The 26,682-nt window shown below is 37.6% G+C and overlaps 1 protein-coding gene across 1 annotated transcript in view; it reads left to right on the top strand.

Annotated features, from left to right (window-relative positions):
* The window catches only part of HDAC2 (histone deacetylase 2), a 49,759-nt gene extending 23,641 nt beyond the window's left edge, over positions 1 to 26,118 (top strand). Inside the window, exons 3-14 of the mRNA XM_063443502.1 lie at positions 5,835 to 5,952; positions 6,494 to 6,568; positions 7,889 to 8,027; positions 8,145 to 8,286; positions 10,960 to 11,052; positions 11,143 to 11,251; positions 20,328 to 20,468; positions 21,664 to 21,772; positions 22,940 to 23,070; positions 23,917 to 24,072; positions 25,230 to 25,287; positions 25,794 to 26,118. Of these exons, the coding sequence (XP_063299572.1) occupies positions 5,835 to 5,952; positions 6,494 to 6,568; positions 7,889 to 8,027; positions 8,145 to 8,286; positions 10,960 to 11,052; positions 11,143 to 11,251; positions 20,328 to 20,468; positions 21,664 to 21,772; positions 22,940 to 23,070; positions 23,917 to 24,072; positions 25,230 to 25,287; positions 25,794 to 25,824 (1,302 nt within the window). The 3' untranslated portion in view covers positions 25,825 to 26,118. The remainder of the gene's footprint in view (positions 1 to 5,834; positions 5,953 to 6,493; positions 6,569 to 7,888; positions 8,028 to 8,144; positions 8,287 to 10,959; positions 11,053 to 11,142; positions 11,252 to 20,327; positions 20,469 to 21,663; positions 21,773 to 22,939; positions 23,071 to 23,916; positions 24,073 to 25,229; positions 25,288 to 25,793) is intronic.
* The last annotated feature ends 564 nt before the right edge of the window (positions 26,119 to 26,682 follow it).

Genomic DNA, 26,682 nt, shown 5'->3' on the forward strand with positions numbered 1-26,682 from the left:
GGGTATTAGTAGACAGTGCTAATTGGGACAATGTTCTGCTATGTTGCATAATAGCATCTAGTCCATTACTAGATGGTGGAATTGTGGGGTGTTCGTGGCTGTGAGTGCGGCTGATGGGAGTATTTGACGAAAAGCCTGGAAATTAAAGCGAGACAAATTGTCAACAGCAGTGTTACATACACCTGGAACATGAATACAAAACAAGAGAAAATTATGACATGCAGCCAGCCAAGTGAGTTTCCTCAAGAATCTCATAAGTCAGTGATTTGGATCGGCCTTGTTTATAATGTGACAAGTTACTTGGTTGTCTGAGTAGCAACGTACAGACGAACCTTCCCATAAATGCACCCATGCCACGGCAACCGTCACGATGGGATATATCTCAAACAGAGCTGAGGTAGTGGAAAAACCCTCCAGGTCCTGAACTTCTGAAGGCCAGCTGCCCCAAAGCCATTCGTTCCTGAAAAATTGCTGCAAAACCTGTAGTAGACGCCGCGTCTGACCAAATGGTAGGTGAGGAGTCAGACAATTTTGGAAGGAACATGCTTTTACCATTCAAGGTGGTTAAAAATTTTCTCCACATAATTACGCCTGCCGTGGCTTGGGTATCCAGGGGTGACCTGTGTCCATCATGTCTAAAAGTGGGAAACATGTAAAGGAGTTGTGAGATGAAAGCCCGGCCTTGAGGTATGATGCGAATGGCAAAATTCAGTGACCCAAGCAGAGACTGTAATTCTTGCGGTTGCAAGTACCGAGTGTATGTAGAGATTATGTTGATCAGAATGTTTTCTACCTTGGGCGTGGCAGGCTAGCTTGCATGGTGGCTGAGTCTAGTATGATACCCAGGAATGTGATGAAGGTATCTGGTCCTTCAGTCTTGGTGGAGGAGACTGGGACACCCACCTGTTCGAATAGACCGATGGTTTCTTTTAGGCTACTGGGAGGGGAAATATTCTCCTCGACCAGTAAGAAATCATCCAGATAATGTATAACTGTAGGGCATCTGGCTATATTTTATAAAACCAGCATAGGGTTTCGGCGAATACGTCGAAAATGGCCGGACTACTTTGGAACCTAAATGTTAAACGTGAGCAAAATAGTAGTTCCCTGCCCACATGATACCATGCAGGTGACACAGTGTAGGGTGGATAGGCAGTAACTTGAAAGCATTGTGATATCAGTCTTACTGAGCCATGCTCCGGCCCCTGCCTGCATGATAGCCGTAATGGCGTGATCTATGGTGGAATATTGCAGTGAAAATTCCTCAGAGGGTATGAGGGAGTTCAGACTAGGAGTGGCAGAGGTGTGAGGTGTTGATAGATCAATGATAAGTCTCTGTTTGTGAGAAGATTTCCCCGTGACAATACCGATGGGGTTTGTCCGCCATGTGGTGAACAGAGGGGACTGGAAGGGCCCCCATAGGAAGTCCTCTGCCACTTCCTGGCTATGAGTGTCTCCACCGCTGTAGGGTTTGTTGTGCGGATTGTAAATTAGGACATTCCAGGATTCCGGAAGGCATGTGTATGAGGCCTGTGTGAATCCTTCTGATAGACCCGAGATAATGAATTCCACCAAATGTCTAGATGGATGATGTGGCAGTAATGTCGTAAGTACAGAAATGTTTATTGATGTTAAGTATAGTTTTGGGATACATTTTATTTGGACACAGATTTAGCATGTGCCCTGAAACAGATGGCTGGAGAAAGTGATTGCAACTCAACCAGTGCTGGAGGGGTCGCAGCGGCCGACCCAGCCATGGTAAGGGGTGTAGTGACCGATTCCCCAGGGGTGATACTGGCAGGCTAACTAGGCCTGAAAGGCGAAAAATTAATCTTGTTTTGTGACAGGTGAGGCCCTGCTAGTTGCCAAGTGGCTATGAGAGGCTCTGTCTATGAGTTGGCGCGAGGGGTTATTGAGGCCACCCGTCGTAGTGGCAGGAATCGTAGGCCTCTCGGTGATAGTAAAAGAAAACAGGGGGAGGGAGTGACAGGTGAGGCCCTCTCTATAATATTGCGAGGCGGCTAACTCACGTGTGGCCCGATGGCGTTTGCCTCCGAAACGTTGAGGCGGGGTGTTGGCCTCGCGGACCACTAAACGATAGGCAGAAATGCCAAGAAGGGAGGTACCTATTTGGGCCTATACCCCTAACTTGCCAGTACTCTATGGCCTAGAAGAATGAAACGTATGTGAACTACAACGTGAGCAGGCTTACGTACCTGGTAGTATGTATGAAGTTTTGAGATTCGACAGGTATGAAAACCTGGATAAACCTAAAAAGGGATAGAGTGAGAATGGATCCTGTGAGACCTGTGTAATCTGTATAGGCTGGGATTAGGGATTCTAGCAGTATGTGTGGGAGGTGTAAAATCTATGAGTATGATAGTGACATGACTGCCCTTGCTTGGTGACAAGCGTTACGCTGAGTCCGATACCTGGCAGCAGGGGATTCAAAACCCGAAAGTCTTGTGAGACGTATATGCCGTGTTCTTGAATACTCGTGTTACGTCGTCTGAGTGTGTCAAGAAAAGGCCTGAGTTTGTAAATGTCATGTGAAATTATGTGAAATGACAATCTATGCAGAAAATGTTGTAACGTGACGTATGAGTGGTTGAACCAATGCGTGTGATTCAACCCGAAACCCTCTGTGGAAGGTAGGACCGTGTTCTTATATACTCGTGGTATATCGTATGAGTATGATAAGAAATGGCCTGAATAGTTAGTGCCATGTAATCGTAATGTACATGGTTGTAATAACATCATATCTCCATTATACTCTTTGAAAATAGGACCGTGTCCTTGAACTTGTGGTATGTCGTACGAGCATGACAGAAAAAGGAGCCGTAATGTAGGCTAACCATAACAGTAATATACATTTAATATCTGCATTGTAAAATAAAATAACTATTATTATTAAAACCATATATATATAATAAGCAAACTGAAACAAAATAGACAACCTAAGATCGTGTAAAATAAGTATTTGAAAGTTTAACCGATTACTGTGCAGGAAACGTATGATTGGTTGGATCAGTACGTGTGATTCAACCCGAGTATGCATGAAAAGGAATTAAATCCTTGTGTCATGGTTAACAACAAATAAATGAGGCCTGTAACGTAGGCTGATTTAATTGTAATGAAATGGATAATTATAAAAAAAAAAACTCCAGTAAGCGTGGGAGTCCAATGTCTATACAGAAATGTTAGCTGGTTTTATACCCTTGATGTAATAAGTGATACCTTAAAAATAGCATGAAAATGGTCTGTCTATTTAACCAAGCAACTTTTTAACCAAATGTAAATACATGAAATGATGAAATGTAACTCACGAAAAAAGATCTATGTGAATACATAGCAGAATAACCGAGTCTTAGTATGAAGGGAACCAGAAGTTAGCATGAATAGCTTAACCGTATGCATTTTAATGCGAACAGCAATCGTGCATAGAATATACTATGAATAAGTGCCGACCAGAAAACACAAACCGAAATGACAATCGTTTAAATGAAGCAAGGTTGTTTTTACATGAAATGCAATAATGTCTGAGAAGCCTGTAGTACACCGAATGACCGGTAGGGGTCAGTGTGTAGGCGAAAATGCAGTGGTTCGTTGGTTTGTACATGAAATGCAATAATGTCTAAGAAGCCTGTAGTACACCCAAAGACCGGTAGGGGGTTTAAACGAATGATATGCATGAACATGCAATGGTTTTAGAACAGACTTAGACAAAATGCAGCCGTAAAGTGAGGACCTGACCCGCGCATGGTGCCGTGGGACTGATGCCTGGCATAACAGGTAGGTTGACTTACAGTTTGTGAGTCACTTGGACACCATCCACGGCGATGGATTGAAAAAAGAAGGTGGTAGGCCGGAAAAGCATGTGGCTGGATTCCTGACACAGCTCTGCTTAAAAACCTCATGGAGTAATCAGGTAAAATGGCGTCTGGATGACCCGGAAGTGGAAATGATGCAGCGCTGACCTCGAACGATATGGAGCCAGGTAAGGGGTGTTCCTTAAGTAGGGAAGAGGTGTGTCATACGCCCCTCCCACAATTACAGGCCAAAAGGCCTTAATACATGTGTTGCTAGTATAAATTTTAGCTCTCATCTCTTTAGATTGCTATTTTAATTACAACCACTGGAGTGCTGGAGGATTCCGAAGAGGCCACTATATTTATGGTGTGGACTGTACGACCTTGGGATAATTAAAAGGAGTACTGCATATACATCGGGACAATATCTTTATTTGCATGAACTTTCTGCTGAATATATATATTGTATACTATATATAAGTTCTATTAATACTTTGCTCTCTAATTTGAGTCTTTTCCAAGTTTGTGCGCTAACTCATTGTTTTAAATATCAAATTTTAATTAATGTAAATGTACATAATGTACTGAGCCCACCATTTGCTTCTTGTGATACGCATGTAATGGGGTAGTCTACACACTTGGGTATACAGGGAATTCCACTCTGTTGGTTTGTATAGCAGCAGACACTCACTATAGATATATAAATAAAAGAGAGAAATATAAATAAAACCAAAATAAAAATAAAGTGTTTACTGTTAAAACCGATAAAAGTAATAAAAGATCTACTCACAAGTGGAAAGCAAAATAAGTTTTGCTAAATATATATGGTGTACGGGGTATTCCCCACCAACCAATTTGATGGTATAAGCTTCTGGTTGAAATCAGGAGGGTCCAGAATTAGGTGTAACCTCCCCCCCCACTGATTTATTTCAAATAAAATGCAAATGCATAAATGAGTAACACTAACGCGTTTCACCTTAATGACAGGAGGTCAGTAGGAGTACAAAATTCAAACAAATTGCTGCATGACTTCAGTCATATGACCAAACAAGTAATTAACATAGACAATTCAAAACAATCGATAAAGGCAAGGTTTGGTTAAAAAAAAAAAAAAGTTTTGTAATCCTAAACTGAGGTATAAAATAAGATGCTGATCACTATAGCGTTTCCTCTACCAAAATGGCGTCTAAGCCAGAAATATAATGTGAAGACGGATGTGACGGTACATCTTTAGAATATACTAGTATAAATGTTTTTTGGTTTTTTTTAACCGGGATTGACGTGAACAGAATGGGGAAACAAAGAATACATAAAAAAAAAGGGGGGGGGGGGGTTGGAATGCCGATCACTTTAGAGGATATGGCTCCACCGTAATGGTGTTGCAGTGAGAAACATAATCTGGAAAAGGATGTGACAATGATCCCTGGAGTAAATAGATTAAAGCAGGGATTGAGGTTAACAAGATGGTTTGAATGTATACCTCTGGCATCCAAGGGGTTAATCTCTGTATGTGTATTATTTCAGAATGAAACACTGCACATACAGATTCCAGACACCATAACCACTTCAAATAAATGAAGTGGTCATCCTATAGACTGTAAGCTCGTTTGAGCAGGGTCCTCTTCAACCTATTGTTCCTGTAAGTTTTCTTGTAATTGTCCTATTTATAGTTACATCCACACCTCTCATAATATTGTAAAGCGCTACAGAATCTGTTGGCGCTATATAAATGGCAATAATAATAATAATAATTTTGTGTGTGTGGAGTAACCCGTTAATTGTAGCAATGACTGGTTCACTTTTTGTCTGCAATATGGCTTCAAGAATCCTGATTTTGTGGCTTCTGGTATTTGTGCAGGACTGGTCGTGTTTTCATACTTAGTCTAAAGTAGTCCAAAGTAGTTAGAAATACAGACACAGAAATGCAGATGTTTCTAAGTAGTAAAAGTATGCAGTTTAGCCCAGTTTGTAAATAATTACAGAAAAATGGCATCTTATCTAAAACTATACTTTTTCTTTTTTTAGCGACCTCACAAGGCAACTGCTGAAGAGATGACAAAGTACCACAGTGATGAATACATAAAATTTCTCAGATCTATAAGGCCAGACAATATGTCAGAGTACAGCAAACAAATGCAGAGATGTACGTTCATTTTGGCTTTTTTTAAATTTTATTAAAAGTGAATAATACAGAGGTTTTTTTTTTGTCAATGACACGTTTTATGTTAAATAACTTAGTGCATGTGTGTGAGTGCTTTGGACTGTTACATACATAGTGTTGGTGTATAATACTGCCCAAAAAGAAAACATTTGGCTATACAGATAGTCAGAGAGCAAGACAGACTATTGTGTTGTCCATCTTTGTGCGCCCAGCTGGGCAATTCTGTCTTAAAAACAGGCCAGGTCAAGGCCAGAGTGCTCAATGATAGGCTACCATTTTGCAGAAAGGAAGATACTATAGTCACCAGACAAACTACAGCTGAAGATGTATAATCCCTCCTGTAAATAATCAAACCTATTGCAAACATTAATATATCCTTTGTTTAATGTTGTGAAGGGGGGAAATTTTTTTTTCAATGCATAATACTTTGTTTACTTTTGTGATCTAAAACCATTGTGATTTTAATTTGATATGTTTAAAAATGCATGGCTTATTGTATGTAACCATTCCCAATTATCTACAGTCAATGTAGGTGAGGATTGCCCTGTGTTCGATGGTCTCTTTGAATTTTGCCAGTTGTCTACTGGAGGTTCTGTAGGTAAGTACTATGCTAACCATTAGCACTATGTTTCTGTTCAGGAGAAACCGTTTTACTTATACTGGTTCTTCTTAAAGTGACCCTGTTCTCAATTCCTGCTGAGGTCACCTTCCATGAGCCATATCAGTCACGTTGCACAAACATCGGCTGATGTGACGGCGGGCACTCCTTCCATTGCCACATTTTGCCCAAAATCATATCTTCCGTGAGACAAAGTAATGCATACTTTCTCATCTACATCTTGTGATTGAGTTGACACCATTTCAGTGTGCACCGTATGAGCTTCTGTCGATATATAAAAGCCCTGAAGTGACGATGCTGGTTTTAGTTTTAAGCAAAGCGAAGTAGAGAACAACCAGGTTCTCCAGCCATTGTGGAACTACATTTCTCATGATGCTTTGGAATCCAAAGTGGGAGACCGTTCCACATAAACTGGAACAAACTACATCTGTTTGCATGTGCTACTAATGACACAGAACAAGCAGAATATTAAAGCTCAACTTGATTTTATCCGTATCGATAGCATTAGGAAAAGTGTTTAATGTATGTATTAAATTAAAATAAATACAAATCAAACATTTTTTATCTTCCACTGCTGCCATTAGTCAATAGCTAACAACATTTTTTAACCCAGGTATAGTTTTTAGCGGCTGTGCCATCAGCACTGCTCAGATATACTGGTCTATTGAATACAGCTCCGACTGAAGGCCTGTTCTTCAGATAATGTTGTACAGACAATAAACCATATACAGTTAGACCTCTGTCTGTTATTGTCAGACTCCACTTACTGTACCTTTTTCTTTCTTTTTTATTTTCTTTCTTCTTTCACCATGTTTTCCTCAAAACCTACTCCATATTCAGCATCTTTTAGTAGGAAAGGAAAGCTTTTCTACCTTCGTGGTGTAGGCTTGGTTCATAATACATTAATAATAATAATAATAATAATAATAATAATAATAATAATGTTGTAACTTTTCATATTATTTCTACACCTTACCCTATCCTAATCCATCTGCCTCAGATCCCCTTCTCACTCCTTATCTCTCTTACCAAATCTTTTCTTTTGATTCACTTTTCCTTGATTTGTAATCTTTCTTTCTTTTTCTGTTCTTCATGCTCATTCCATCTACCCTGCTTTGGGTTTGTTTTCTTTTCTTCTCCTCTGGCCAAACTGACACCTCTACTTTGATATATAATTTATATATATATATATATATATATAATTTAAATCTTTTATAAACAAGGCACTGATTAGTGCTAATTTTAAGCACGCATTTTATAATTTATTTACACTTTTTTTGTGTGTGTGTTTAAATGTAGCTGGTGCAGTCAAGTTGAATCGCCAGCAAACAGATATGGCTGTTAACTGGGCAGGAGGATTACATCATGCTAAGAAATCAGAAGCCTCTGGATTTTGTTATGTGAACGATATTGTTCTTGCAATCCTTGAACTACTAAAGTAAGTATATAAATGTGCATTTTGTAATATTATTGCCAAAAGTAGCTGGGGGTCTAGGTTATGTATGTATGCACAAATAAAGTGAGTGAGAACATTCTGAGTGATTATGTCTTTTAGGTACCACCAAAGAGTGTTATATATTGATATTGATATCCATCATGGTGATGGTGTTGAAGAGGCATTTTATACCACTGATCGTGTTATGACTGTTTCATTCCACAAATATGGGGAGTACTTCCCAGGCACTGGAGATCTCCGGGTAAGGGACATATTTATGGCTTATTGCAACTTATTTAAATCCTAGAGTATACAGTCTGATTAAAAACTGGTTGGTATTATATGTAAGTACACAGGTTTTTAATCTGTAGACTATTTGTATGTATTGGTTAGGCTGGGCAACTCAGATCCCACCAACTGGTGTCTACATTTTATCATATTTTTGAGGTTTTAGTCATCCAGCTATAGGTTGGTATTGCTAAATCATGTTTTGAGTTTCTTCTTCACTGTCTGCTTGTTACACCTTTTTCTGCATTTGGGTACTTTAATGGCATTTCTCCACATGGTGCTGTTTTAATCTAAACCTAGCCCCATATTCTCATGATTATTCCTACCATAAAACTCCAGAGCATGTAAATTCTGCAAAATCATTTTTATTTATTTTTCTAGGATGCTCTTAATATGTCAAGTCTTTTTATGCTTTATGTAGGTAATATACATGTGAAGAAGAAAAAAAAGATTGAATCTATAGTGCATCATCTGCAGTGAGCTCTTAAAAGTCTAGGGATTAGATGGACACTCTAGTAATCAGAACAACTACAGCTTAATGTAGTTGTCCTGGTGTCTACAGCCTGCCCCTAAAGGCTTTCTAATGTAAACACTGCTTTAAACACTATATAGTGACAGCAATACACACTCCTTAAATCATCCGGTGGCAACTCTCCCGTATTTTACTATGGAAATACTTACAACTTGGAAATGGAAATATCACAACACAGCTTTATGGGTACTTTGTTTTTTTTTCTTAAAGTTGCAATTCAGCTGTAATGTCTCTACTATCTAGATCTCACTGCTGAACTACAAATTCCAGAAATGTGTTGTGCGGCCTTTGAGAGCCCTGTAGTATACATGATTGCAGTAGTAGGCTTGTAACTGCAGTGGTTGTGTTTTTTTGTTTTTTTTTCCAATTTCTTTATTTTGCAAACCTGTGCATTTGTAACATTCTATATGCAGGAAGACAGGCAGAGTTAAAGAAACACTATACTGTTAGGAATACAACACATGTTAGATGGCCAGCACCCGTAACCGCCCTTAAAACTGTGTAAAACTCACCTTTATTCCATGCTGCACGGGTGCGCCACGACTCTCTGCCCCGTTCCGCTTCCTTGGCTGAGATCATCAAAATTAACAATCTCCGCCAATACAACGCTTTCCAATAGTAGAGCTTTGGGAGGCTAGTGGATGCATGGAATAGCCTTCCAGCTGAAGTGGTAGAGGTTAACACAGTGAAGGAGTTTAAGCATGCGTGGGATAGGCATCAGGCTATCCTAGCTATACGATAAGGCCAGGGACTAATGAAAGTATTTAGAAAATTGGTCAGACTAGATGGGCCGAATGGTTCTTATCTGTCATCACATTCTATGTTTCTATGTTTAATGTGCATGCACGGCAAAACGCTGCCCCAATCTGCATCTCCTACTAGAGATGCACTGAATGAGCGCATCTCTGAGGAATGTTCAGCACCTCCATGCAGAGCTTGGAGACGCTGAATGTCACTACTGCACTTTGTGAGTGACTGCCACTAATGTAAAAGGCAATGTTTACATTAAAAAGCCTTTAGGGACAGGCTGTAGACACCAGAACAACTACATTAAGCTGTAGTTAGTCTGGTGACTTGTGTCCCTTTTATGTGTTTGGAATGGACCTTTTTTATTTGGTTTGAAATTCTTCTATAGCATAGGTGAACTCCAAAAGTGTTTTATTATCTAAAGTCTTTTTTTAATTTATTTTTAATTGCTCCTGTCCTGGGGGGAAAAAGTCATAACTTTTTAAATTGGACACATTACCATTTAAATGCGGTGCTAGCAAAAGGTATAGTTTACACTTTATTTTCGGATATTTCTAAAATTATGCAAGTGAAGCTGTAAACGTCTGGATGACCTCAGAATTTTTTTTTTTAGGACCTAAGATCTAACTGCCTCTGACTGCAGAATCATCCACCACTCTAAAAGACCTAATAATGCCTCTCTACATGCATCTCTCACTCGTCGATTTGTTTGTGTTTCTTGAATCACATCAGTCTTTGTTCTTCTGTGTATTTCGGTTTACATTTGTGTTTCGCTCCCTTTCTTGCACGTTCTTAGTGTGTCTGTGTCTGTTTCTCTAAACCTCTCTCTCAAAAACAGTGTGAAAAAGTTCAGTGTGATTAATGATTTTTCAGCTGTCTGTCAGAATTCTAAATGGCAGTTTATCTCAGCTGGAAAAAAATCTGCTCTGATGTCATTCCTGGTGGTCCAGTGTGGCTTGGCAGTAACTACCTCATCAGGTTCTAGTGAGTGTGTATATTTTCTCCACTCCTCACTTTAAATTCTGACAGCACGTCTCCTTTTTCTTTTCCTTTTTTCCTTTCTTTCTTTCTTTTCTTTTTTTTTTTTTTCCTCTCTTCTCGTCCTTTAGCATATTAAACCAATTTTATTCATGTGATTTACGCACACTGATAACTTGCTCATATGACATTGCTGCATTTACTGAGCAAGTGGTACATTTAAATAACATGCCCCTTCCCCCAGTGCACTAAAATATTAACATGGGACAATGTACAGCAAGGTTGTCAGTTCATTTGAGAATGCAAATCTATGAGTTCCGTTTTTCATTTTGCCATATGGTTTCTCCATTGGAAAGAAAATTGTAAGTCTTTCTGTTTCTTTTTCTTAAGGATATTGGTGCTGGAAAAGGCAAGTACTATGCCGTCAATTTTCCTATGAGGGACGGTATTGACGATGAATCGTATGGACAGATATTTAAACCTGTGAGTATAAAAGATTCATGCAAGTGAACACTGGTTTTTGCTGCTTATACCTGGTACTAATACTATTTGTGAATGTTTCTCTGCCCTCAGATTATTTCTAAAGTGATGGAAATGTACCAACCCAGTGCAGTGGTATTGCAGTGCGGTGCTGATTCATTATCTGGGGACCGTCTTGGATGTTTCAATTTGACTGTCAAAGGTATGAGTTCCCCTCTCCCTCCCTCAAAGCAAGGTTTTTTTTTTGTGTAGAAGGGTGATTTTCTAGTGAGTTTTAAAAACAAATTGCTATATTTTTATATTTATCATAAAGCTCTAACCTTTAAAGGAACGCTATAGGGTCAGAAACACAAACCTGTATTTCTGACCATATAGTGGAAAACCCACTATTTAGGTGGCTTGCATCCCCCTTAGCCCCCTGAAAGTTAATACAACTCACCTTATTTCCAGCGCCATGTGGGCGCTGGCCCGCCCCCTTGGTGACATCATCAAAATTGCACATTTTTAGCCAATCCAATGCATTCACATGGAGAAAGCATTGGATTGGCTAAAATCGGCAAGGGGCCAGGGCCAAATGCTGTCTTGGCCAATCAGCACCTCCTTGTAGAGATGCATTGAATCAATGCATCTCTATGAGGAAAATTCAGTGTCCCAATGCAGAGGGTGGAGATGCTGAACGGCACTGCTTCATACTGTGCAGTGGCTATTTGGAGGTGTCCTTAGGGACAATGTAAATGCCTGCATATATTGATTATACTCACCAGAACAACTACATTAAGCTTTAGTTGTTCTGGTGACTATAGTGTCCCTTTAAGCTCGAGTGATATAGTTGCTTATTTTACCCTTGGAACAAAACTTTAAAACATCACAGAAACTAATTTTGATTACTTAATGAGGGTTTAAGAAACACTGACACTGAAGTAAGCAATGTTCCTATGGAACCTTACGTCCTTGCTGGTACCATGTGCTTTTTGTTCCCCTGATAGGTCAAATGCAGATATTTTTTAAAATACTTTGCACCTCTTAGTGGGTGTACTGTATGTACCAACATTTTTGTAAGTGGGTCTAGTTTTGTTTTTTTTCAATATGGATTAAAGGGTCAGATGGGCAATGTGTCCCTTCAAAAGTGAAACATAAGGAGTTATGAAGTTATCCCTAGTGCAACTCATATAGTTTTTTTTTTTTTATATGAATTAAAAACATTTCAGATGCACCACAGGAAAGTCTGGTTACAGTAGACTCTCCAGTTCATTATCTGCATAATTAAATGGACACTATAGTCACCAATACAAGCTTAGCTTAGTTAACCCCTTAAGGACGCTGGACGGAAATTTTCCGTCATTGCAGCACTCAGTTGACATAGCGGAGCAACATACTGCTATAACACATATAATGTTTGCAAAATATATATTACAAACTCATTGAGTATGTCAAAAAGGCATATAAAAAGCATATTACCAGGGGGTGATCCCGGTCCATGCCCCAGAGCCACACCCGGAGACACCGCCGGACCATCGGGCCCAAACCCAAGATGGCGGAGGCCATGTGCGCGGGAACCAAACCGCAGAGTCCACAGCAGTCTACGGACACCATCTGGCCTGACGGCAACAAGCACCAAGTGACCCATACCTTACAGCAACACCCAAGTACGGAGACACTCTGGAGGCATGAAGCTGGTAACCCGGCACGAAGCACCTCCCACATGGACGGCGAGGCGGAAGAGACCGCTCACCTTTCTTCTGAGCTGGGAGCTCACCGGGAGGTACCCCTCCACAGCGCGCCATACCCCCAGGGGAAAACTGCCACCCGACGGTACCCTGGGCTCACGATCCTGTTGATGGGACCAATGGCGAATGCGCATGAGCCCACACCAAGGCCGAAGAACGGCGGCCCCGGACTCAGTCGCCACGACACCGGGACAATAAGCTGCCTGGTGCTGATCTACAACCTGGCAAAGAACCAAGCGGCACTCACCCCGAGGTACAGCGCAATACCCTGCGGAGTACGCTGAAAACATACTTGGACAGCAACGGATTCGCTAGCTATTGCCTTACAACTTAGCGTGGCTAGGACTTTAGGCCTCAAAATCTTAACTGCTATCAGCTGGAACATCCCTAGTTCCCTGTATTATTTTAATCAACTAATGTAATGTCGAAACCTATGGGCTCAGCGGGCAGGGATTGTATTAGCCTGGGCAAAGCATGCTTTGTACGTTTATTGCTGGTTGTCTCCGCACCCTTAACTAACACCCTGCTGCATTCTCCTCTCACTATTCTATCAGCTATATTTCTGAAAAAAGCTTCAGCTCTATCCTCCAATCTCTCTCCCTAGCCATTAACCTGATAGTATTGAGCCTTGTTCTGATGTCTATATTATTGATGCTGATGCTCCATGGGTGTAACAAACAAAGCCTGTTTATACTATGACTAATAAGGTTGATGCTTACAGACTAACAAAACTTGCTCATAGTATACGACTGTGATTGTTTCACATAACCTAGAATGCCAGCAAGCCGCTAGAACTAAAGAGACTGTCACGTGAGTCCCAAAGCAAGTTCATACAACCGGCTATCAGGTTTACTCGTATAATGTTACTACTAGTCAGATAACCGGAATGGCTCATGTATAACTGCCTAATGTAGAACCTGCCTGACACGTAACCCTGTTTTACTTTACCGACTATAACGCTAAACTTGATATTAATAGTCTGAAACGCTTAATTACTAGAATATAAAATGAGGCTTTCACTTATAGGCGATGTTACATAATGTTCACGTACACCCAAACTGTATGTATAATGTAACTCCCCTTCTCTTCATTCTGTACCCCTATTAATGCTTGCCTCAATAAAAGAAAGATTGACAAAAAAAAAGCATATTACCACTACACTTGGTATAAGCTAGCAGGAAAAATTATTTCACGCTAAGGTTCAAAATACATCTTTTGAAATACCTTAGGGTGTCTTCTTTAAGAAATGGTATGCCTTTATGAGGTAGCTGTAATAATCAACCTACAAACAAACCTCCAAAGTGGGGTATGGACACAGCGTAAAAATGCAAAGTTTGAAAAAACTTAAATGGCTGTGTCTCAAATGTGCCCTTTCAATGTCCGCATATACCTGGCAAAGGTACATATGGGGTGGGGGTATTGCTGTACTCAGACAACATAGCTGAGCAACATATAAAGTATTATATAGCTGTAGCACACATAAGGTTTGCAAAATTAACAGTACAAACTCACTGTGTCAAAAAGGCAGAAAAAAATGCTTATTACCACTGCACTTGATACACGCTAACGGAAAAATTATCCCACGGTAAGGTTTAAAATTTGCCTTTTGAAATACCCTCGGGTGTCTTCTTTAAGAAATAGTATGCCTTTTTGGGGTATTTGGTAAAAGCAGCCTGCTAACATATTTAAAAATAGAATACGGACCCATTAAAACTCTCCATGTAAATTCACACTTAGAAACCTGAACGTATCACATCTCTTTCACAGCACTGTAACTTCACAAAATAGTGTCTGGGTCATACATTGGGCACATTCTTTTACTCAGAAGAGGTAACTGAGCATACTTAGGGGGAATTTATGACAGTGGCACTTATCAAATGTAAGAAATACCCAGCGAAAATGCAACATGTATTTAAAAAAATTTCTCACCACAAAATTTGAAATAAATTGGTGAAAACATGGTGGCAAGTTAAGGTATGATATATGCCTAATAACATACCTTGGAGTGTCTGCTTTCTCAAATGAAAGGCCCTTATGGGGTTATTTGAACAGTCAAATGGCTATAATGCAACAAAATCAGACCTATGACCATCTATGAAAATTCCAACTATAGAAACTGAAATAGCATGGTCTCCTATATGGCATTGTAGCTTCACAGAATAGGGGCAAAGGTATACAATGGGGGTATCGTTGTACTCAGCAGTTGTAGCTGAACACAATATGGGGTTCTGTACAGGGATAGCACACACTAGGTTTACGAAATACACATTACACAAACCTTGTTATATGTGTATATGCCAAAATAGAGAAAACAACACAATTTTACTCCAATATTTAGCAGAGATTGGCGGTGAAATGGCTACGCAAAAAGTGTCAAACTCACCTTAGGTAAATAGCCTGTGATGTCTACTTTATATAAGTGTATACTTTTGTGTGGCAATTTTGTTTCCTGTAATAGGTATTAAACTTCCAAGACAAACATACCAACTTCTAAAATTGTTTCACATTGAAATTTTATTTTAGACCTTGTAGTTTGTGACCTGTAACTTTCAAAATAAACTGAAATCCTACACATATTATGTACTTTGTAAATCAAGACACATAAATTAATTGATTTTGAATTACTTTTCCTAAGCTGGACATATTATGCACATATTCTTATTATTGCCAAAACGTGGGGGAAAATAGTTTTTTTGTTTTTTGTTTTTTTCCACATTATTTTGCATTTGTTTTTGTAATAAATGAGAATTTATACATGTATAGGTCACATCAAATTAAAGCACTTTTTGTTGTCTAAAAAACGGTATATACCCATTCTCCTTCTCCTGGGCTTCCTTGTTCCTTTTTGCCCCTCAGGTTAAAATACAATATATCTGAGAGATAAGGAGAGATGAGGGGCGATGGGGGGGAGACAGGGGGTGGACGGTAGAGGGGAGGGAACAGATAATAATTTCAGCCTCGTAAGCCCCCCTTGCGAGTTATCACATTGGGGTCTGACTCAGACCTTAGCCCTAGATATCTCATATGAGATTCTCTAGGCTTACAGACTGAAGAGACGGTTTTATATATACTGTCATATCCGCATGTAAGAATGAGTGTTTATGGGTTTCTCTGTATTATGAGAACTCTGTTGTGTGTGAATGATGTGGGAAGGATGACAGCTCAGAAAGGAGTTGCTTGATATGGCAAAATAACATGAAGTGTATTTCACTTAATGTACAGGGGCTTAACACCCCATCTAAAAGAATTATGATGAAGCAACTACTCAAGAAAAAACAAATCTGGCGATGTTGCAAGAGACACATTGGAATACAGAAGATAGGAGGTGGGCATATGAAGGATATGAGAATTTCACAAGCGTCCTTGAATAAAAAAAGAAAAGAGGAGTGGCTATATTCTATCGAAAAAAATTAACAAAGAAATAATATATGAGGAAATAGATAAAGAAGGAAGATTTCAAATATTAATATGTAAGTTGGAAGAGAAGATATACACTCTGGTCAATGTATATCTCCCGAATATACTCCCAACTAAATACTTCAAAATGATAATGGGAAAAGTTGATAAGATTAAAGTGGGACTCTTAGTAGTCTCGGGAGATTTTAATTGTATAATGGATCCTGTCCTAGATAAAAAAAAATCAGAAATAGTAAACCAATATCCAAGCATCTGATAAATCAAGCCAGAATATTAAGAAATATATTATTAGAACATAAGCTATTAGATATATGGAGAGTATATAATCCAGAAGAAAGAGAATATACACATATATCAAAAGTTCATTCCTCTCTTGCAAGAATAGACTTTATCTTAGGAGAAGCAAATCTAGTAGAATAAACATTAGAATAGAAGAAAATATATGGTCAGATCATAACTATATTGTCTTTAATATAAAAACAGAAATTAAAAAAGACCTAACACGACAAGGCGGATAGATGACTATATTTTGAATAATAAAAATGATCAAGAACAAATAAGACAATTAATTACATTGTACTTCAGAGAGAATTGCTCAGAAGAACTCTCAGTAGCCACAATATGGTGTGCTTTTAAAGCGGTAGTTCGGGGATATCTGATTAAATTAAAAAATAAGATCCATAGAGAAAAAGGTCTGAGCAGGGAAAGACTTTACATTGAATATTGTCAATTAGCAAGGAAAAATACAAGTGTATTAAATATGGAGTCATCTAAACAACTATCAGAGCTTAGAATGAAGATAGAAAAAATAGAAAGGGAAAGAATAGAAAAAAAACTAGAACGGATGAAAGCAAATTACTATTATGAAAATAATAAGATCAACAAATGGTTAACTAGAAAACGGAAAAAAACAGAAAAAATAGGATAAACAGTATTAGGAAAGAAACTATTCTATTAAAGAAACCAGAAGATATAACGAAGGCTTTCCAAATATACTATGAAGAACTGTACAATATTCCAAATCAACCAAAAGATCAAATAATAAATGAATATCTGAAGGAAATACATTTCCCTAGGATATCAGAAGAGAAAAAAGGAAAGCTCAACGCTCCCTTGCAAGAAATGGAATTTCGTACAGCTATAAAAAAATTAGTGAGATAGAAAACTCCTGGTCCGGATGGACTGACTAATAGATTTTACAAATTATATGGGGATATTTTGGTGGAACATATGGCTAAAACATATAATGAAATAACAATGAATGGAAGGGGTCCAAAAGAACTCTTACAAGCAAATATAATTCCTATTTTTAAAAAGGATAAAGATCCCCAAGAATTAAAAAACTATCGTCCCATTTCTCTTATCAATGTGGATTCTAAATTATTTTCTTCTATACTGGCAGAAAGGTTGAAAGGGATAGTTAGAGATCTAGTACATAGCGATCAGATAGGATTTGTCCCCACAAGACAGGCGAGCACGAATATAAGGAGAATGATTGATGTCCTGGACTGGAGTGATGGCTCTGGGATCCCGCTCCTGACCCTGTCACTGGATGCAGAAAAGGCCTTTGACAGGGTCGGGTGGGGATTTATGTTGGGGGTGTTGAAGGCAATGGGAATAGATGGCTGGATGTTTTCAGCAATTGGTTCTATTTATCAAAACCCGATGGCAAGAGTGGTTGGAATGGATATGTGTTCAGAGTGGTTTTAGTTAAAAAATGGTACTTGTCAAGGGTGCCCATTATCACCTATTTTATATATATTGTCTATGGAAGCCTTGGCGATTAGAATAAGAAATAATCCCAATATTCGGGGGGTACCTTCCCCAGACAGAGAATTGAAAATCAGTATGTACGCCGATGACACTATTTTGACCGTTATAGATCCAGCTGAGTCAATTAAGAACTTGATGAAAGAAATAGAACAGTATAGTATAGTCTCGAATTATAAGATAAATATAGATAAAAACCATAGTGATGTTCAAAAACTGGAAAGAAGAATTTCTTAAAATGTATGGCTTTTCGGATGCTAAAGGCAGCTTTGAATATCTAGGCATACTCCTATCAGATAATATTGATAAAATAGTGGAGATTAATTATAAGAAGCTATTGAAGTCCACTGGAATAACATTAAAAAAATGGAATTGTCTATTTTTTAGCTGGATGGGAAGGATAAATATAATTAATTCGTATATAATTCCTAGATGGACCTTCTTCTTTAGAATGGTTCCTTTAAAAATTCCCTTACCCTGGTTAGAGATTGTACAAAGGTCATTTAAAAATTTTATTTGGAAAGGGAAAAGACCGCGGATTAGCTTAGACAAATGAACTAATACTATAGGACATTGAGGTGTAAATTTCCCAGATATGATAAATCATTATGAAGCCACTATTGTATATCATACCCAGTTATTGACAAAAAAGACTCCCGAAAATTGGCTTGGTATTGTTTAGAGACCCAAACACTGAATGGTTTAAAACTAATAAAGGCTATATGGCAACCAAAAAAGCATGGAGAAGTAATTGGTAACAAAATCCTTTCCCATTTATTAAATTAATGGTTTTTGATTAAAAAAAAAAAAAATAAAAAAATTCTGGGAAATCTTTATGGGTTTATGGAGATAGGTTTATTTGAGGTATTTATAAACGACTTAAAAATAGACTCTTGGAGGGGAAGGAACATTCTAATACTAGAAGACCTATTATTAAGAGACAAAATGAAAGATTTCCCAACATTGTCGGAAGTATTTGGTCTCGCCCAAACGGAGATTTTTCGATATTTAAGAATAAAATCCTGTATGGGGAAGAATCTTGCAAGTAGTAATAATAATAGGAATAGCCTCATAATACAGATCTTTGGAAATGAAAATCCAAACAAAAATATGGCCAAATGTTATGCCTTGATAAGATCATCTCCTAAAATTAAACCATCTAAACAGATAAAGAGTTGGGAACAAGAATGCAATCTAAAAATAGATCTATTAGAATGGGGCAATATGCTGACACAAGTTAAAAAAAATATCCATAATACGATTCTATTTGAGACACACTATAAAATATGCTATCGGTGGTATTTAGTACCTAGCAGATTAAATAGAATCGACCAAAGGGAGTCCAACCAATGCTGGAGATGCGGGTCAGAAGCTGGTAGCTTTATACATATATGGTGGAACTGCAAAATAATAAAAAAAATATGGGTGGAAGTCTTTAAAAAATGGTATATTTGGGATAAAATTTGGATAGAACAATCCCCAATCACTGCTCTAATTCACTTACAATGGCCTGATCTTTGTCTATATCAACAATGTTTAGTAAACCATGCTTTTGTAGCAGTTAAAAAAAAAAATCCCACAACAATTGAGTATAAAAATTGGGAAAACCAACTGGTTCTACAGCTTAAAAACGAGATAACATTATTTAGAACTAAGGAGAATTTACGAAAATATGAAATGGGTAAAAAATGTTTACAATTGTTAGAAAGGAATCAGTAGCTCCCATAGACTATAACCTAGGGCTTTATCATAACGAATTGGTAAATACATATACATAACCAAAGTAACATATCTATGCTGTTTTCTCATCCCACTATGTCCTTGTCTCTGTATATGTGTGATGTTCAAAAGTATGTATAATGTATAATTGGGAATTTGTATGCTATGTAGTAAGAATTATATCTCTATTTATATACGAGATATTTGTATGTTATTTGTTAAAAATCAAATAAAGAAATTTTAAGAATCAAACATAATAAACGGTATATAATATGTGTTGGTACAATAAATGAGAGAGATGCAAACTGCAGTTCACCACAAACGGCAAAAAATTAAAAAAATGCTTGTGTTCTTAAGGGTATGTCCAGCTTCTGAAGCTGTGTCCTTAAGGGGTTAAGCAGGTTTTTTTGTGTATAGATCAGGAATCTGAAGTTTCACTGCTGAATTAGCTGTCATTTAGGTGTTATATCACTTTTGTTTCTGTTTATTCAGCCATAGCCACACCTCCCCTGGGGGGACAGGGGGCGGAGGAGTTGAATGCTAAAAGTTTTAAATAATAAATTATTGTATGTTTGATTTATTTAGTACCACTCTCTACTGTAGCATAAATGTATTTATGGTACACTAACAGAACTGTATTCACAGGTCATGCAAAGTGTGTTGAAGTTGTAAAGACATTTAATTTACCTCTGCTGATGCTTGGCGGAGGAGGCTACACTATCCGTAATGTTGCTCGCTGTTGGACATATGAAACTGCAGTAGCATTAGACTGTGAAATTCCAAATGGTAAATATTAACAATTTGTGTTTTTGTTTTTTTTCCTCTTTCCTCCTTTTTTCTTTTTCATCTAACTGCATTACAGCTCTCAATGTATATCATATCCGTAACCTTAAGAGCTGACTCACAGGTGTTCAAAGTATATGGTTATGTATGTATATTGGGTTTTGTTGTGATATCTCTTTACACTGGCTTTCGTGCTCAAATCAGTGACTTGTAATATAAGTTGAGAAGTCTAGGCACCATAACCACTACATGCTGATCTAATGGTTATGGCACCATTGGGCTGTGGGCACACCATAGGATAAACTCCTTTTTTTTTTTTTTTTTTTTTTTTTTTTTTTTTTTTTTTTTGAAGGACTTTGAGTATTGTGTACGGTGTTTAGAGAAAATAATAAATCACTTAGAGTAAACAAAGATTTCAATATATGTATTTAAAATAAGCTTTTGTGAATGGTGGGCCTGCCTTTTGTATCTGCTGCATCAGTGTCCTATTCATGTACAAGCAGTCCCTATACATCCCGCATTCATAGGTATCATACGCGATACCACAAACTACTCATGAACATATACAAAATAATAGCTCGTATATGCAGAAATACAACGATACAAAGCAACTGCAGTATAAATAACACAAGCGGAATACGGCAACATTACACACCTCAATAAAAAAAAAAAAAATAGGACTGACACACTGTGGGACATCACAATCTTATTTCGGCACAGTGCTGCTAAAAGGTTGCCTACTCCTTGTGTAAGGAATACAACTAGAAACCCCTTAATGTCCGTATGTATGTTCACTGCTCTTGACCCAAAACTTTGCAATTCTAAATGTCCTGAGTCGATCCATCATTCTATTTTGTTAAATTTTGGTTGTTCAGGTTGTTGAGTGGTATATGAACTTTAAGCTGCAGAAAAGTGAAGTATTTTCCAACTTTTTTAGATGCTGCAGTATCCTAAGCTCTTTGTAACATTGGAGGGTGTGTGGGATTGGTTGCTCTTCTGAAGAAAATAACAAGGTTATTCACTAAAGTGAGAATTAAACATGAGTTTCACATTTAAGTAGCCAAACTGGGAAAAATTCCGTAAGGCAGCTTGTTTACTCTGGCATTAAATTAGAATTTTCATTTTGGTTAATAACCCCATAAAACAGTGTACATATGTCTGTATTGTTAACGTTTCTTGTATGTATATTTTTCATCAGAGCTACCCTACAATGATTACTTTGAATATTTTGGACCAGACTTTAAACTGCATATAAGTCCTTCCAATATGACAAACCAAAATACACCGGAGTATATGGAGAAAATAAAGTAAGAGAGAAAAAAAAAAAAACGTTGCTTCCTATAATTCCATTCATTGATAATGAAAATGCATTCATTGTATGTGCAAACGTATGCTCTGCCTTATTTAGTGTAGATTTTAGTTTCTATTATTGTTTTATAACTGTTTGATGTCAGAAAATTCTAATGTATGCTTGACATGGAAAAATCATTTTAATTTATAAAACAAATTCTTATTGGGTAAACCTCATGTAAGGAAAAATTTGAAAGTATATGTTGAGAATGAAATATTTACATATGTGTAACCTCAAGTAGTGGTTGTAGTGAGGTGTGCGCACATTTGCTTTTTATTTTTATCAATTGCTTTTAGCTGATCTGTGGAAGCTCAGGTGCTAGAGGTACAGCCACAAAGTATGCAAAGGCTCCCAAAGATGACAGAGACACTTTAATTTAAAATGTGTGTATGTGTATAATTTAAAATGTCAATTCTGTATGATGGGTATACACACTATTCTGGGGTTGCAGGGTAAGGTAGCTTTTACATATGTGATGCTGTCCATCCATAGATCCTCTTCAGCTCCTGGTGCTTCATCTGCAGGAGCCCACATCAATTCTGAACTCTTGCTCATGTACACTGATGTTTATGGAGGATCCTGCAAGAGGCAAAAGCCTCTTTAGAAAATGCCCTTTCCCTCACACCCATAACTAGTGATGGCTGGGTGAATTGGCAAAACTTGACTAGACCCACGTTTTGTAAGGAAAATACATAAGACAAAATCCGTCTATAAAATTGGACTGCATTGGAATATTAGTAAAATTCCAAAATATCCAATGTATTTTCATAATTTTTACATTTTATTTTATTTTTTGGGAGGTGTGTGACAAGTCCACTTTAAAGTAGTATCTCTTTAAAATTTGCCAAAGTCAAACTCCTTGCTTCACTGCACACCACTTCCCTACAGTAAGCAACTAGGAAGGGACCTCGTTAAAAAAAAAAAAAAAAGTTTTTTTTATTTTTTTTTACATTTATTTTTAATGGGTGTGTTTGACACAAAAGGCTGAAATTGCAGATGCAGTGTTAACATTTTTTTTTTATGTATTTCTATGGTATTTATTTTTGTATGAGTAAGCTCTATAAAAAAGTAAGCTTGATCATAATTCCACAACTTAATGTTGTTTTTGTCTGTTCCTCTTTAGGCAGCGTTTATTTGAGAACTTACGCATGTTGCCACATGCACCTGGTGTACAGATGCAAGCTATTCCAGAAGATGCCATTCAGGAGGACAGTGGTGATGAAGAAGGAGAGGACCCAGATAAACGCATTTCTAGTAATGAATCTGTCAAAACGATGTCTTAAACCAAACCACAGTAGAGCTGTAAATTAGCTGATCGGGCTGTGAACTTGATTTTGAAGAAATTTGTGTAAAATTTTTTAGTTTTGTGAAATATGCAATGAAAAGTATTGCATGTGTTGTACTATAAAACTGCTTTTCATGACTGTATGAAATTGTAAAACACACAACACACAACACAAAGGGACAGACTTATCAAAGCAGCGGCTTTTGATAGGATATTCTATTCATTCCCATCATTGGACATTTTCCCCCCCAATAGCACCTCTTACCTTTGATAAATCTTCCTCAGATTTATCTGGGGGAGATTTACAAAACCAAAGCTATTTCTGGTGTGTGAATATGGATTCATTTATATGGAATCTATATTTAACCAATCACAAAAATAGTGCCTTGTGTAAAAGGCATTTGTTGCAAATAAGCCATGGAGCTCTACAATGTAAAGTGTAGATTGCTTAAAAACTTGTTGCTCTGTTCTGTAAACATACCCTCTCATGCAGTTGATGTTTATTAAAGATGCCTGTGCAAAATTAGAAGCTGGAAAGCCATATAATATCGATCTTACCTGAGTGAGAACCATATTTCACATCAGGGGTGCCCAAAAGCTCCCCAGTTCTCCAGATGTTGTAGAACTACAAATCTTACAATGTCTTGTCATTCTAAAATCATTCCAAAGGTATGCAAAACATCTGGGGATACAACAGGGCACCCCTGTTTTACATATTGCTTTGGCTTTCATTTCTCTAACTTTGTCAGGCCTATGAATGAGTTGTAAACATTTGGACTATGGTTAAACATTGCATCCTTATTTCTTTTTGCTAGTTCGTGCATCTGATAAGCGCATCGCCTGTGACGAGGAGTTTTCGGATTCTGAAGACGAAGGTGAAGGAGGAAGGCATAATGTAGCTGATCACAAAAAGAGCACAAAAAAAGCGAGACTTGAAGAAGACAAAAAGGATAATGATGACAAAAAGTCAGGTTAGTGGTATAAAGTGCTTAGTTAGCTAGAAGTAAATTATAACATTTTTTTTCATGTAGTAAAGGGCTATTTAAGTGAAACTATGCCGAGAGTGTTGGGATAACCTGCTGCCAAAGCTCTCAGCCAATCACAGTGTAACATATTCATCCTCACCTTGCAACATCAATAAGGATTGCCTTGCCAACAAGTGCGGTAGTGCCATTCAGCGGCCATGCTTTAATATGTCTGACCCCTGCAGCATGTTAATGGACCGGCCGCTGCAGATCTACACCAATTAGTAACCCCATGGCATTATAAACGTGTGTGTGATGTCACACAAAAGACACGTTCTGGGGTCAAAGGCCAGTTACGGCCAATCGGATCCACAAGAGGGGTATTTAAGCTCATCCCTTTCTTCAGCTCCTTGCCCTGTCGTGGTTTTTCTTAGTGATTGACAGAGTGCGTTCATGATAGTTTATTTCTTGTTATTGACTTTGGCTTCGTTTGACTTCCCTATATTCTGGTATCCTTGACTTCTGACTTTCCCTCATCATTGTGTCTATTTCTGTGTCCCTGACCTCGGCAAGTATTCTGACTATTCTCTGGTACGTTAAGTCCGGCCATTCTAAGGCCCGGTAAGACGTTATCTATTAGTTCTAGGTATGACACAGTTCTACGTGCTGGATCAACTAGTAATCCTGACACACAGCCAGGCTGAATGAGATGAAAATTTACTTGAAGTGTAAATTTGAATTATCAAGTTGGGTCTCTGGATGCCAAACAGATCATTTTTTGGAGGCCCCAGGCACTTTAAGCTAAATAAATAACTCTTGTAGAACATTTTGGATGGATCTTCACTAAGAAATGAGCTACATCAGAAATCATCTGAATTTAGATGGGCGGTAGATTTTGCCAGTTATAGAAGACAAGTTCAGTTTTAACAGTGAATTCGAAGCATATGGCAGTTCATCTATATGTTCTAATTTGGCTAAAGAGATCGCAACTTAAATAAAACCTAATTAATAGATATACAAGCGAAGTCTGTCCATGCATGCAAGCATTTAGTTTATTGCTTATACATTAGATTGTAAGTAATAAATACAATGTATTTACTTCATAATGTTGGTTTAATAAGATGTGGAAGAAACAAACCATTTACTTTTGATTTTGTCACCAGATGTCAAAGAAGAAGAGAAGTCAAAGGACAATGTTATGGAGAAAATGGACACTAAAGGGTAATAACTATATATTTACTTCTATCTTTTAAGATTTTTTTTTTTTCTCAAATGTTTTGTCACTGAATTTCAGATATGGAGTTGGCCTGGGTGTAGAGGGGGCAATTTCAGAAAAGAAAATGTGGCCTGGAAATATTAATGAATTTATTTTTTTCTGCCTGGGGGTAATTTTGTATTGTTGAAGGAATACTGGATGCCTGTTCTTTTAATGTATTATGCTTTGTAAAATTCCTGTATGTGATCCAAATTCCTATGATTTTTATATTCTACAAATAATTATCCCCAGATCTGGAAGTGCTGATCATATCCCATAAAGGTCTGCATGGTAGAGCCTTGATGGTAATTGTAGTTCTGCTGTCAGCTTTGTACTGAAAACTGTGCAACCCAGAATTGGCGTAATTCATTTTTTGTAGGCTTTTTTTTTTTTTTTTTTGTAATGTGATTAGATTTTTATTTATTTTTCCTGTCTTTATAAATAACTCTAATTTCTATTTAACCCTAAATAGTGTCAAGTCGGAGCAGCCAAGTAATCCTTGAGTTATTGGTGAGCAGGAAGCGTTGATGAAAGGACTCTGCGATTCAAGACGAAAGTAGTTTTCCACCCCCACTTCCCCCTTTAAAGAAAAAGACTGCTGATTTTACCCCCTAGCACTTGGCATGGACCGTATTTATTGTAAAACGGTATTGTTTTCCTGGCAGGTCGTATTGAGTTTTCTAATAATTGAGCAAAATTTCTTATCTTTGCCATGCTTTATGTATTAGTATTTAAGATGGATGTGAGTTACTATGTTTCATGTCTTTAACTGATCAATTAAATGCCTTTTGCCATTATTTGTTTTGGGGTTTTTGTCTGTGAATTGTTTGTTTTTTTTATTTAATAGTTCAAATTAACATTTTATTTTAGTTTTTTTAAACAAATGTACACATTGACAGGACAATCGCTCTTCAGTATATGAGAAAAAACACAGTTGAAGTGATGGGAGCCAGTATAAATGAATTAGCTGCTTGGTGCACTTGGATCCCTAAAACAAAAGTAAATGGAAACCATTTTAGTGAGATCATTACACGGTCTCCATTGCCATAGGGAAAAGGGAACAATGTGCCCAGTGATGCATGATGTTCAATCTGCCCTCTGTCCTAATTGCTGGGGACTTAGTTTAGCACATCTCTTCCTGTGGGAGTTGAAATGATCATACAATCTTTACAGCAGACTCCAGACTATTTAAAAGTTTGGAAATGTATTATTCTTGAGATTTCCTTGTACAGCGTTAGCATTTTAAAAAATATAGCAAACTGCTAGGATTTGTGTGCCACGTAGTAACCTATCAATTCAAAAATAAATAATTGAGCCAATGTGTAAAGCAAAAGTAGAGACAGATACTTTCAGGATTTATA

This window comes from Pelobates fuscus, chromosome 2, assembly GCF_036172605.1.
Source record: "Pelobates fuscus isolate aPelFus1 chromosome 2, aPelFus1.pri, whole genome shotgun sequence".
NCBI lineage: Eukaryota > Metazoa > Chordata > Amphibia > Anura > Pelobatidae > Pelobates > Pelobates fuscus.